This window comes from Morone saxatilis, unplaced genomic scaffold, assembly GCF_004916995.1.
Source record: "Morone saxatilis isolate NCDOM2014 unplaced genomic scaffold, NCSU_SB_2.0 Contig9, whole genome shotgun sequence".
NCBI classification, from domain to species: domain Eukaryota; kingdom Metazoa; phylum Chordata; class Actinopteri; family Moronidae; genus Morone; species Morone saxatilis.
The window spans coordinates 13,579,076-13,594,045 of record NW_023340268.1 but is presented as its reverse complement, the minus strand read 5'-3'; the positions used below and the strand labels follow the sequence as shown (position 1 = coordinate 13,594,045).

The following is a 14,970-nucleotide window of genomic DNA, read 5'->3' as shown; positions in this document are numbered from 1 at the left end:
ACACACACACACACAGACACACACGTTTAGTTTTTACAAGCTGCAGCATCAAACGGCAACACGTTTGTGGGAAAGTCCTTCATGACAGTGTGAAATGTACTGCTAGACGCGTTGCAGAAATGTGTTAACCTTCTTCATCCTTGTTTGAAGTGCACACTACATCTCGACAAATCTTCCTCTCCATCTCCACCTCGGCCTCAAAGAAGGAGTCCACCAGCTCCTCTGTTATGTCCCCTGTTCAGACATTCAGACCATCACCACTAATGTCAAAATTCATGTGACTAAATAAAACTTTATCAAAAAATTTTGCACCACAATTGTAATCCTATTTCCCCATGTTCACCAAACTACATAAACACTGTCATTGTTAAAGACAAGCTGAACCAACTTAGGAGAAATGCCAAACATGCTAATGACTACTGTGTGTTAGAAAGCAAGTGTGTATGAATGTGTCTGCTTACTTTGTTTGTCCTCTCTGTCCGCGAGGCGATCCTGGGCTTTTCTAAAGACACGTAAATGGGTGGCAAAGTCGTCCACCAGGCGAGTGGTAAAGTAAGGCTGCCAGTCCACCTCTTTGGACCTTGAAACATAAGCACACACACACACACACACACAAATAATGAAGACAACTGAAAAATGAAAGTAAATGAACATTCAGAACACATTCAATATTAAGACAGAAAATGCATGTGCATCTATGTACTTTGTAGAGAACTGGACGAGGGCATTCTGCAGCGTCTGTCTGATCTCCAATAAGAAGGACTCATCCTCGCTCAGAGTGTAGTACCAGTATTGGATGTAGTCTCTCAGAGCAAACTGGATTACCTACAGAGATAAAAAAAAAAAAAAAAAAAAAAAAAAAAAATTGATAAAGACAAGCCCCAATGATCTGGACTGAGCGGGGTGGAAAGTAAACAGATGAGTAAATTAAATGCTACACAAAATGAATGCGAGATGGGCCAATAAGTCTTCTCTGAAAACACTCTAGTATAAACATCCAGAGAACGGATTACTTGGCTATTAGGCCCTAAGAAACCCGGGTAAATCAATCATTTAGTGGTGCTCTGTTATATATACATACAGCATACAGAGAAGTAGGATTAAATCAAGCCAGTACATCAGAATCAATCTTACTGTCAGTATGCCGATCAGTGATGGAAGTAACGCATTACTGTAATTCCAATTTAGGGAATGTGAACTTGCTTTGTTCATAAAGTATGTTGATGAATATGTTGATATGTTGCTTTGTCATCAAATATAATTATTTATAAACTAAATACTGTAGCAAAGCTCGGTTACATCTGTGTTGGTCTTTTTCTAATAAATCCTCCTGTCTACTAACTAAGACCAACTACACCTGAAAACTTCTTCCCACCTGTATTTCGCAAAGATCCATCCTACTCTGTCTATGATTGGCTAGTTGGTTAGGTTTAGGCATGAGGAGTGGTGAAATAGTTTATCCACATTATATCTGCTTAATAGTTGGTAAAATACAAACGTTTGTATTTATTTTTTCTAATAATTTTGTCTACCTCAGTTATCTTTTAACTAACCCTAACCCTCATTGATTAGACCACATTATTTAAGCTAAAAGTCATATATTGTTGAGGCTCAAACGCATAGACTAGGTTGTCCTTATTTCTTTGCTTAATACTTGCTAAATTGCTCTCTTTAAGAACATTTTCGATTCATTTTTGATCTACTCTGGTCTATGTTATTCCTTAGCCTCGGAAACCTTGCGTTAAACATGGGCAGGTTTTGGAGGAGGCGAGGCTGCTTTACTGCCTTCAGTGCTAACAAATGATGGTAATGAGTGTGGTTTTGTAGTTTCTGTAAGGCCACAGCTGGACCCTCCTCAACCAAGACAAAAAGTGCAGCAGGTGGGAATGCTAGTTGTTGCTGCCCTCCGATGGTCCGGAGTATTAATAACGAAATAAGTTAGCCGTCCCACAGCAACGCTAAAAATAATATAGCCGACACTCTGTGTGAATTTAATAAGAGAATTGAAGCAGATTTTTGAAAGATGTAACTACTCACTGTAACTAATTACAAATTTTCAGTAAGTTGCCCAACACTGATGCTAACACTGTATGAGCTGCAGAGGGAGAATTCTGTTTTTTTAAATTAAGGACATGTAAGAAAAGAAACAAAGAGAAAGTGCCAGAAAAATCAAGACCACAAATGTCTTTCAGAGAACATGGCGCAAGTTTACATGATGTCATTTTAGCCATGCTAAAATGATTAGTGTGCGTTTACCAGGGAGGATGGGTGAACAGAAGCACCACAGTAAAGCATCCAGTGTCATCTGACCATCGCAAACTGCTGTGTATGCACTTAACTCTGCCGGCCACGCTGCGTTACTGAGGACAACATGCTAAAAGCTTGTAAGTGTTGTAACCACAGGAAAGGGTGGAAAAAAAAAACTGTGACCGGCAGACAAAAGCCACTAAGCTCACCCTCTCTGTTTGAAATGCTGACGGACAGCCTAACCATCATTTAGATGATCTATTTACGAATGCCTTAAGCAGAAAAGATGAGTCTATTACCAGCAGCCAGAAAGGGACAATATTACATCTCAGCACTACAGCAGTCTTCTCCTATTATTTAAAGCCACATGATGAAAAGAGTGTTGGTGAGACACTGACAGTTTAACAGTACAGAAACTTTCAGTTCCACTTTCTATTAGGACAGACAAGTTATCTTCTGGGCAGTATGTCAGATAAGATTTCAGAAGGCCACATAAGCATATTATCTTCTTACATGACTTAAAAAAAATTCTACATTACTTAACTATTCAATTAATAGAAATGAATATGTATTTTTTTAGGGACTAGTGCTGGTCATAAATACAAACCTGTATGTACCGCACAACATAAAAATGTAAAATGAACAACCAGTTCTTTTATGTCTAGAGAGAAAGTAGTAATTCTTACAGAGATCATATACCAGCATGAGGACAACAATAAGAAATTAACCAACGTGGAACAATTTGTGTGAAGATGACGTACCAGTAATAGGTGACAGAAGTGATAGAAGCAGAACTGAAATTCATTCAGTACTAAGTCAAGATGGAGAATTTCTCTATGTGTGTGCCAGCAACATATTTTGTCAGTATTATAATTAGGCTATTATCTCATTTAGTTATTATTGTCTTATTTTTCCAGTTTTTGGTTGATCATATTTTCATTTGTTGGAAAAAATGCATTGTTTGCCACATTTATCAGCTGACAGACATCCTGCTCAAGACTGATCCAGTGACCCAAAAAACAAGGACCCACCTTCCTGTGTATGTGAGACACTGAGGCTTTAATGGGTCATGCAGTGTTTGACAGTGATGACTACTTTACCGCTTGAGGCCTTGGAGTTTTCTGACCTGGACCAGCTGATGGGCCAGACAGTGACATAAGTGGGCCAGTGTCCAAAAAGTCTGGAGTGTTAGTATTTGTCCTAATCCTGTTATCTTCTGTTGGCTTCTCCTGAGCTGTTGTCCCATTATTATCACCAGAGCAATGCTTTTTATGAGCAATCACTCAGCTATGGCACTTCATAGCTATGTCTAGTGTAAAGTGGGAACTTTAAAGCAAAAGTAAAGACTACCTTTCACAGTTGATCCCATACAGCTCATACAGTTCAACAGCACCACAGCCTGCAGCCCCCAAAATGATCATTAACACCTCCTCTAAACAGTTTAAACACAGAAAGGGAACATCATGACCTTCATAAAGGGATGATTTATTGCAGGACTGCTGCATTAGATTAAACTGGCAACTGAGTGTAAATTAGTTTTTGCTGAGCTGATGATAGCATACAAAAGGGGCAAGAAATACTAAAAAGGAATGTATAAAATTATAAGACAGAACATTGATCATGAGTCTTATCTTTTTTTAAATCGCTTGTCATGAAAATTCAGTGTTTCCCTAACTTGAATGTCAAAGGTACAAATGCTGACACAGGTGCCAAATGCACAGGAAGTCACATACATAACACACACACACACACACACACACACAAACACACACAAACACACACAAACACACACAAACACACACAAACACACACCCACCTGTTGTAGTGGTTCATCTATGAAACTGGAGCCAGTCAGTCTCCTGTCAATCTTTATAGGCTTCAACTCCAACTTCATCTCATCCAATGTCTGAAGGAGACAAAAAGAAATACAGAAAGACATAGTGAATTGTGAGCAATCAAATCAATCAAAACTTGAATAATCTGCACGCTAACTGGCAAGCAGACTTCACCAACAAAAGAACTTTTATTAATAACTAATTAATTTGTTTGCGTAGGCGAGGTCAAAATGTGTGTGTGTGTTTAAGCATGCTTTTACCTTCAGTATACCAATTTGTGTGGGTGGCAAGTAAGAGTGCTCGCACTTTTCCAGGTGTTTCTCTGAATTGATCTTTCCATAGAGCAGAGTGACCGCAAAGCCCCTGGAAAACAGAAGTGAGAATGAGAGAACAACCGAAACGAATCTGTCAGGCTCCTGCACAAAGATGTGAAAGAGTGTGTAAAGACTATATGAAGGGCTTCCTGCTCACCCTCCAATGAAGCAAAAGATATAAAAGGCCAGGTAGAATATGGCAAAGGGTCCAAAGGTGACAAGGAACAGCACGACTCCAAGACCCCCCCATCCCCAGATGGACAGACTGGCCTGAAAAACAAACAAACACAAGTTAAAAACTCTCTGTACTTCAGCTTATACTTTAACCAGTTTGAAAATCACTGGAAAAACTATCCATAATGCCTGATTGATCGAGAAATGTACAGTTTCTATCATTGACGGACAAAGACTAGATATAGTGTATTCATGTTTTAAAGCACTGATTTTATGTAAAATATGTCATTTCTGTCGCTAGGGGGTCTCTCACATCAAAACAATAATAAAAGATGTAGTTAGATGAGGTCTATCTAACATGACTCAGGCAGAAGTCAGTAAAATGTTCATTCATCTTTAGTCATGTTAGCTGAAGGCAAATAGGAAAACTTGAATAAAATACAGATACCTCGGGGTTTGAACATTGCTGGAAATATTTGGGTACTCAACTCAACAAAATATATAACATAGGTCTTGCGTTTAAAGACATTTTATTTCATATACCTTTAAGGGTTGTTTTTAAACAAACGCGGCTGGTGAAATTGTGTGTACTGTACCCGGTAAACAGATCCAAACTCTAATGTTCTTCTCAGCCCCCTCATAAATTCCCCACATAAAACAGTTTGGGCTCAACTGCTCACTCCATTGTGAAGGAAAAATAACCATAAATCAGCAGCACTCCAATACTAAAGACTAAATTAGATGATTAAACAATTGTACTGTACAATGAGGTCATACACAGAGCAGAAAAAACCTATTCTACACTTTAGATGTCAGCACAGGAAAAGATTATTTAAAAAGACTCACACTGTGTGGTGTGCTGTATTGTAAGAGACTTCAGAGGTATGTGTGTGTGAGACTACTCGTGTGTCACATCCTATGGCTTTCCTGTTATTGTCAGTGCAGGAAACCAAGCTCTCGTTTCCAGCTAGCGACTCTGTGTCCCAGACAGTTTTCCACATAGGTTACTGTAGTAGCTCTGCTTTTTCCTCAGTGCCATACTACACCAAGGCTACAGATGCAATTATAAAAAAACTTAAGTGTTACTTTCAGCCTCTCAACACATGGCATGAGCATAGACAACAGGACTAAAACTCACTGAGGTCAGCTCAATGCAAGCTGAGGGTTTTTTAAACTGGAAGTGACCTCCATCATGACTGCTGATGCTTTCACATTACATAGCACAAAATAAACTGTTCCCATGCAGCTTCTTGAATAATGGTTACCCATGACATCAAAAGCACGTAATTCTGTGGTTTTCTCTCAGTGAAGCACACTGAGAAAACCACTGAAGAAACTGCAGTACAGAACCGGCAAACTCGCTTTGAGTTCATTTACAAACAGTTTCATCACCACAGGTGCAAGCTGGACTAATGGAACTAGGCCATGCAAATCTTAGCAAAGTACTATAATACAGTATATCCAGTGTCATGAGGTAACGTGAAAAATGCAGTTATCTACACAAAAGGTGGTTGAATGAGTCACACACGGTATTAAACATCACACTCTGATCGTGGTGCCATCAGATAGCCACTTGACATGATGATCAGCAGCGATGATCTTAGGCTGACCTACATTCATACTAGAGTTCCTTAGATAAGCAGCTCCACTAAAGGAGCCAGATAGGGACAGGCCGAGCTTCCTCAGGACACTGGGACATTGTTCTCTTTGGCCCGGGCCAGCTATGGACAATCGGATGACATACATTAGACTGGCCAACTGTGTTGCATTAAGAAACATGGGCCAGCCAACGAACAATGTAAAGAATCACCACAAACTCACAGGGAGACTATATTGAGAATCAATGCTAAGCAAACCACTGTTTAGGAATATGGTCAGTATAACAGACATTTGTGAATAAGTGCAACATGTGGCTCTACTAACATGCAACTCCAAAATCTATTAGTAAAAGAATGCATCAGAAAATTCAGGTTTGCCATTACCATTTTACTAAAGTCAGTACATGTTTTGTTCAACATCAGTTTTATCATCCTATAAAAATCTAGGCAGTGCTGAGCTCCTGCCAAAGTTTACATGCATGCCTCATGACTGCGACGTACTGATGAAGTTTTCTTTTGTTTTCATCCCCAATCTGGGTCATTTAATATTGAGTATCTGCTCACTCCAAGTATCAGTAGCAAAAGGAGGACACCAACTGCTCAGATTATGGCAGTGAACACGGTACAGCATGACGCAGGTATCCTGAATGTAGGAAATGCATGCATAGGAAGGTCCATCATGTTATGAAAATGAATAGACATATAGTATTTCCTCTCTTAGGTAAATGCATGTAAATGTTCTGGACTTTGTAATAAACTTAACGCACTGTAATAAAAGTACTACAAAGAAATATATTTTAATATGCAGACAAAGACTAAATGCCAAATATATCTACTTTATTCTATTTGAAGGCACTGACTGAACGTATTACATGTCATTTCTGCCGCTAAGGGGTCTCTCACATCAAAACAAAAATGAAAGATGTAGTTTGATGATGTCGTGAAGAAGAGTGGGATAATGGGAGTTGCCGTCTTCATTGTTAAACAATGAACGTCTTTCATTGTTGCCAATGAAAATCTATCTAACGTGACTCAGGCAGAAATTATGTTCACGGACGAGGCAGAGATTAAAGGTTAATTTGTGTTATATTTAGTCATGTTAGCTGAATTCTGTAAACTTTAATAAAAGTATTATAACGATATGATATTGTCCACAAAAACATACTTTTAATTTGTCATTAATGGCTTTAGTGTGACATTGGTAGTTGTTCTGACGACAGTCCATGTCAGTATGGATATCTCTATTCAAACCACTTTTGTTCATGGTGCTCCATGGTGTATGCAGAGCATGATGGGTTACAATGGACAGAAGATCTCTATTGGATCAGGCTTTATAAAGAGGATACAAGTCAATTAAAAAAATGGCTTGATTGGCTCCAGTTCAGATCTTGCAAATCTGCTTTTAACAACGCAGTCAACACACCAGCTTAAGACCAGCTAATTACACACAGCACACACACTTTAACAAAATTCAAACCTGATGCCGATGGCAGTGAGTGAGAACACACTGACCCCCGACTTTATTTACTCATTGTAAGAGTTTTGTTAGAGCGTAGGCTGAGAAAAGACAGCAGAACTGGTTTTAAACGTATGTGTCATTACATTAATATAACGATAGCATCTCTGAGCACGCCTTGGAGTATGTGACGCACAGCAGACAGACAGACAATTCATTTATAAATCTGGTTAGGGGATAAATCAGGTTCAGGCAGGAAATAGAGCATGTTCACATGTGCTGCAATTCCTCTAAAACCCAACATGTAACTCATCAGTAATGAGTTCTCTTCCCCTACCCCGACCATATTTTGAACCAAGGCTGACTTATTTTAACTCTATTAGTTATGTATGACATTGCAAACCATCAGTTTCAGTATTTCCAGTAAATAGAAAAAATATTTTGGATTAAAGGGTGCACCGCTAATTAAAAACAAAAACCTAGAATATAAGCTCCATGAGCAAGATCAGGCTTCCCAGCAGAAATGTATCCACCGAGTTTCTCCGAATCCTTTACCCATATTAGGAAAACTGAGATTCTTATGGACACATAACAACATAAAGTTCAAGGAATCAGGCTACAGCAAAAAACTGCCAAACCAAGTGTCATGAGTGCATGTGAACAGACTAATGTCTGGGCCGCAGAATGTGTCCAAACTGGCTAGACTACCGCTCTTTCTCAAGTCACGACTGGCTGCGACAAAGTCACTAATAGCAGGGTTAGGAGAATGAAGCGGGTCAAAGAAGAGAACTACTATTACAGTTGAGCTAGGAGTGGTAGAAATACAAAGGAATGCTATTAACAGAGCAAACTTTGTTCTTAAATGAACTCTTCCAAGCCAACTGTAACACTGCTAACATAACACCATATGTTAGCCACTATTGTCGCCATTGACTTTAATGCAAACCTCAATGAACAGATTGACCTGTAATAACACATCTACTCTGTTTACCGTTCACCCACACAGTAATCACAGAGAAGGAAGTTGTTTTACTGTTCAGAAGCTTGCAGCTGCTCACTGCAGTCATCACACATTTATTACCACCCTGCCTTAGCGACATGCTAACTTATACACACACACACACGATAACACTGTGGTAATAAAGTCTGATAACTGTGGGTTAACCTGAAGCAGCAACTGCTTATTGAACCTCTCTAGTGAATAACACAGACAGATCCAAGAGCACATTGCCAGAGATACCAGTCAGAGCTATCTAAATTATTTGGAAAAACATTTCAGTTATTTCAAGATGTGGTGGATGTGGGCCGGGTTTGTGCTTGCCAGAACAAACTGCACACAGTGTTTCCTCCAAGTGTTTTTGTAAATATACATGCTGGGGTAGTTTAAGTGCTGAATTCCTATATCAGTTGAATAAAACAAACCGTTTACACTGTTACAACAGTAGTATCAGGAAAAGTAGCCTTTTTCTCTGTGCGAAGGCAATTTTCCAACATGAAAGAAATACTGTCCGAGTCCATCCTACTAAAGGCAATCATTCCCTGGGAAAGTATTTGAATTTAGTTCAGATGGGTAACGTAAGTCCGGTCTGACGTCAATGGTGCCAGTGAGCAGTGGCGAATGTGGAGGCTATCAGGAGGGCTGTGTGATGAGGCTGCGGAGGCTTGGCTCTGTAGGACAGATGATAACCGACACTCTTGAGTCATTACAGCTTACACAGGGTTTTAAACATGAACCATCTGTTCCAGTGATTAACACCAAAGCCCATCGGGAACACACATCTAAACATCTAGGCGAATTCCTCACGCAAACCAGACACACATGAACGTGGGTGTAACAATACTTCTCTGAATAAGACGTCTGTGCATGCAGATAGACACGCATTTCCTTGTGTCTGTTGCTCACAAACATACAAATGTACTTATTTAATACAGCTGATCGCCCAGCCTCAGTGATAAGATGTTCTGCTAAAAGTCCCACCGACAAGTGGCTTCGGATCAGAGCTGAATCTGGCGTGGCTCCGGCTCGGCCCCTGGGTCAATCTTTCCTTAGAGCTACCACGGGCTGCTCCCAGGCTGGACCCCGGCCTCGGCCGCTGTCTGTCGGCAGCAGCTCTTTCCTTCCGCTCCGCTCGGTTCTCCACTTCTTCGTTCCTAATGTCAGACTGAGGGCAGACTGGATGCTACAGTTACTCACTATTGCCTCTTTAGGCACAAGTGGTATTACAAGACAGTACGGGCCGGGCCGGGCCGGTTATCGTGCTCATTTCAGCGATTTCTCTGCAGCTCAATACATATACGTATTTGACATTACATAGTCATAGCTGTTACCCCCGTTAATTTTGAAGAACATACATGACATTTGGCTATATTGTACACATATTTCCTTGGGTATATTATCTGAGTATTGTCAGCCTAGAAATCTGGGTTTTCTGATACACTGACACATTTGTGCGTGCTGCGTCACACAGACAAATATTCTGGCCCTACACGTTGTCGCTGCCTCTCTGATGCCCCGACGTCCCTCTCGCTCCTTTCCCCTCTGTGTCTTCATCGTGGGAGCGGTCCTGGTCGTAGCCGCTGTAAATCAGTCGTCAAACTGGTCACAATAAACCCCTAAGTCACAGAGATCGATGTGAACATTCTCGGGCTCTACAGTTGGTTTTTCCTCTCACTCAGTCCTTGGCTCAGTGTGTGTACTGCCGCAAAAAAACAAACAACTGGCAATGGTCACAGCCAATCACCAATATTCAATCGCTCGCCCAACCCTACTCTGTCTTGCTCTCTCTCTCAAACACAAACTTACAACGACTAGTAGCAATTTGAACTGTGTACGTCATCTAAAGGTTTAAAAGCACTGCCACATAGACGCTCAACTACTGGACGTCCTTGTCTCCGGGCACATTCAGACATGCACACGCAGCCTCTTATCAGTGTCTCGGAGATAACCATTTCCCTGATATGCTACCCTCTACATACCCAGACACACGTGTGGCTCAGCTCAAGGGTGGATATTTCTATTTTTTGACCCATGCAGTCCACAAGGGCTTAGCTGCAACCACGACCAGTGTGGTCATTGGGAGAGAGGTTAACTCAGCCCATTAAAGCTCTCCAGTGGGAGATCCAGGGTTAATGCCTGGGAGGGAGTGAAAGTGAGTGGGGCTGATTCTGCTGGGCTAATCCACCAGGACCACCGTAATAGAAACGATATTAGCCTTAGGATCAAGTCTCTAGAATGAAAAGGACATAGAAGTGAAACTGTGCTATTAAAAAATTGCACCAGTAATGATGATTAATTTACAGACAGGACAAGAACAATGTCTCATGTTGTTATCCACTTAAACATGAGAACTGAAATTGAGATTCTTTCACACTTTGTTGTTTTTGTCTAATCAGTCTGTTCCTTAAAAACACTCAACTCAAATTGAAGTGATACCTGGGTCCAATACGGGTTTCCCTTTTGGTGGCACATCTACCCATTTTGTTTTTTACATATGGAAAGTGATAGCAACATATTTCTGACTGTGAAAGAGGTGAGGCTGTAATAATTTCACTAACAGATAAGAAAATTGAATCGAAACGCTGATTTTTGCTGAATGCACCACCTCAGTGTCCAGAGGTTGGCTGAAATCTCACCGGCATGACTAACCTATTCTGTCATCTGAAGGTGGTCAGTCTCCCGCTGCTGATGGCCCACGCGGACAAACAGTCAGCAGAGCACATATAGTGGGCAAACCTAGCTTCTTGCTAACTGAAAACCTGTGCTGTGCAATCACAACACTGACAAGCCTTCAGCTATCATTAACTTAACTAGATTAACGAGTACAGCAGGAGGGCAAACAAGACCGACGCGATCCACTCTTCAACAGGTCAACAAGCTCATGATGAACGAAGCACTTCTCACTTGAAAAAAGACAACCAGCGATAATTGGGTAACCTGCTCTTTTGTAATCACAGAGCACTTAACCTCACACGGAACTGAAGTGCAGGTTAAAATATAACAAGTGAGAGTATATTTACACGCTATGTCCTTAGCACCAACATCCCTTCATAGTAGGTGTACAGTGGAGATAAGAGAGTGAAAGGAAGGTTTATGATCAACACCCTGAGCAGACTATAATCTTTGGCCTTGGCATTTTGCACTGTACTGCATCTTTGATGATCAGATCACAGGTGGACAGCTGTAACTAAAGAGAAATGTGACTGCAATAAAAAATCTAAATGACAACAAATAAAAGAGAAAAGAGATGTGACTGCACAGGAAAGTACTAGACTTTCTGAAGGGGTCATGGATACATGTGAGTATGTGTATTATGGGTGACAAATTAAAGAAAAAACCTGAATGGATGAGTGGAGGAACATAAAAAGAATTGTGTTTATCTCTCTCTTGAGACATTTGCACAATCTACACAAAGGAGCACTGATGCTTTTCTGGCAGTTTGTGGTGGCCCAACAACTTACTAAGACACTAGTATTGTTTTCTCCTTTGATTTGTCACCCAGTTGCATCACCGCAACAAGAGTCTGTGACCAAGGTGAGGTACCAATTAGCAATCTACTATATTCCCCTATTTTTCTGTCCAATTTGGTATGGCCAGCTCCCTTTAGCTGTAGTCTGACACTGCTAACTGCACTGTTACCCTGAGGAGGATGAAGTCAGACAGTTCCCTGACACTTCTTTTCACCCTCCAGTGAGAAGCATCTCAAGGAGGTCATATCTGGAGGTTTATACTATTTACCCAAAGATCCCAAACAGTCCAGCAGCATCCCACCAACTAGAACACACAAACAAGCCAGAGTCTCACATACTGGGAATTGAACCTCGGCCTCTGCAATCGCTAGCATCTGCATCACCTCTGTTGCCCCAAATTACGTTTTTGTTTTTAGTTCAGCAGGTGTAGCAGTCTGTCACATGATAAAACAGATACACAATAAAGCAAAATCCTAACATATCCGGTGACACGAGTCTGATGATGGACACACTGTGGATACCTCTGGATACACTTAATTACACTTAATTATTGAAAGATGTCTGCCAGTTTGGTAAACAACTACTTCTGCTGACTGAAGGAAGGAGGGAGAGGTGTACTAGATCACAAGCAGGCCTGATGTGACAGCGTGCTGGCCTTAATGTCCACCAAGCTTTGATTAAGACTCCTTAATGAGATTTAGCCAGGGGTGAAAGGCACTGGGATAACTTTGTGTGGATGAACACACAATGCACTCACATCCTCCTACAACAAACTAACTCTGTACACAAAGGTGTATTCAGCAAGCTCTGTAGCTGAGCCATTTGCTCAAAGGGAGTACTCAGAGCGAGAGAGAAAGAAAATCAATGCCAATGTCTACGGCCAAACTTGATCATAACATCAAATGTGCAACAGAACTACAAAACGACATTTGAATGACAAAATTACTGTGCAAACGTGCATTTAAAGTCAAATGACACAAATTATAATATAGTGTGGGGTTACAGGTGGATACCAAGACAGAAAGCAAATAACTGACTATAATAAATACACTTTTACTGAAAGTCTGAGACAAGACCTAGGAGGTAATGTGGTCAGAAGGTAGTCGAATGGACTACAGCTAGTGGCTCATTATCAGCAGAGTTGCAACAGCCTCCTATGAAAGATCTTGCATGATAATGATGACAATGGTGATGTAAAGCTGCGAGTGAGTTGCTACATCTGCTGATGTATCCCGGACATCACTTTATATCTTAAACCCATCATAAAGATGTCATTAAAGCCGGTGTGTGAAGCCAACACTAATCACAGGAGGCTCCGATGCACACCCATAATTCACTTCAGACTAAAGGTTAGCAGGGAGACACATTTTGCAAAGAACTGCTAAACTACCTGACTGCACATTACACAGAAACCAGCACTCCCTGTCAGACATTCAGAATAGTGCAGTGGCTAAAGCCTCATTACTGAGGCTAAACCTGTACTTAAACTGCTGGAGAGGTGCCTGGATGTGGTTAGGTCACCTGCCACTCAGGTAAGGTGCACAATGCAGTTTGCTTGTCAGCAGAAGTTACGGTCAACAATCTGTCCATATCAAGTCAGTTACACAGCATACATTGAGAAACTGCATCACGTGAGAACTGGAGCAAAATGACAAGACACTAAAAGAAAAGGGCGTAATCTGTAGAACCACTGACCACCAACAATATTAATATTTAAGGCAAACCTGTGTTAGCCCTGGTTGTTTGTGTCTGACAAGAGATGGGAGCTACGCTGACTGACAGTCTGGCTACTGAATTGCAACTGGACACATCTCCATCGGACAGCTGTGTGTACACATGTGTCACACTTTCCCTGAAATAAAAGTATAAGGAGAAGGAAAAACGCCACAATAGCAAACAGGCTGTCGCCGCTTAATATTCTTGTAACCAACACAAATGTCAGCTAACTACACAGAAAACACTTCTGTAAGCAGTCGTCCACAACCGTGCTGATACCAACAAGACAACTTTCTTCCGCCTTTGACATTAGGTTATAATCCTTCTAGCCAAACAGCTAACGCCCAGCTCACCTGTATTTGTTGTGATGGAGGAATTCGTTGTTGAGGGACGTTACTCATAATCTAAACGCATACTACAGACATTGCCTGTGTCGAGCTAATTCGTGCCCGGTGTTGACAGTGCGGATATATAAGCTCATTAGCGGTACCGGTGTAATCCCGGGCTGACTGCCACTTATAGCCGACCGCCTTTGTGGAGACACAGGGGCGGTGTGGCGTCCTCTCCCTGCCGGGCTGTGTGTTTACCTGCGGGGCTGACGATAAGCGCTAGCAGCTACGAGCTAACTAGCCCTGTCTATCACTGGAAAACAGGACTACTGTCACGATACACGGCGCTAACTTACCTCTGCAAACATCGTCTAAAAGGCTGTGCGTGCGGTGGCTCTGGCTAACCCCACCACATTGTAACATGCGAGGATGAGGTTGTTTTCTCGGTTAAAAACGGTCGTATTTCCAATCTCCGTACTCTCTTCGGAGCGTCGCCATGTTTGCAAGGTTTATGTGTTGGATGCCCCGTTTCTGGACGCCGCCACGCCATTGGCTGCAGAGCGATGACGCAAAAACACACCCGTGACTGACTGACAGACACAAATGCAGCTGTAATCACGATTTACTGACCTAAATACAGGGATGTTTTAACTATTTATGATATATCTCACCCAGGTTTATCACAGGGAAGCATTTACTGAACCATTGCACCTGTTCTGTAGATATTTGCACACTTCGTTTTAAAGATATGGGATATTTCCCATATTTTTTATATATATTTTTCATATTTGTATTGTAAATGATTTCCCATTTTCCCATTTCTTGCCTTGTGTA

At 41.2% G+C, this 14,970-nt stretch overlaps 1 protein-coding gene across 3 annotated transcripts in view; it reads right to left on the bottom strand.

The window, feature by feature from the left end:
* snx13 (sorting nexin 13) overlaps positions 1–14,651 on the bottom strand; it is a 23,946-nt gene extending 9,295 nt beyond the window's left edge. The window contains exons 1-7 of one of the 3 annotated variants that reach the window (XM_035681252.1): positions 14,493–14,651; positions 4,554–4,666; positions 4,343–4,445; positions 4,064–4,153; positions 704–825; positions 462–580; positions 130–234 (exon numbers count right to left, since the gene is read on the bottom strand). In XM_035681252.1, the coding sequence (XP_035537145.1) occupies positions 130–234; positions 462–580; positions 704–825; positions 4,064–4,153; positions 4,343–4,445; positions 4,554–4,666; positions 14,493–14,504 (664 nt within the window). In that variant the 5' untranslated portion in view covers positions 14,505–14,651. Of the gene's footprint in view, positions 1–129; positions 235–461; positions 581–703; positions 826–4,063; positions 4,154–4,342; positions 4,446–4,553; positions 4,667–14,160; positions 14,351–14,492 lie in introns of those variants that run through there. The other 2 variants (XM_035681253.1, XM_035681251.1) reach the window with 2 other exon arrangements.
* Positions 14,652–14,970: the final 319 nt, after the last annotated feature.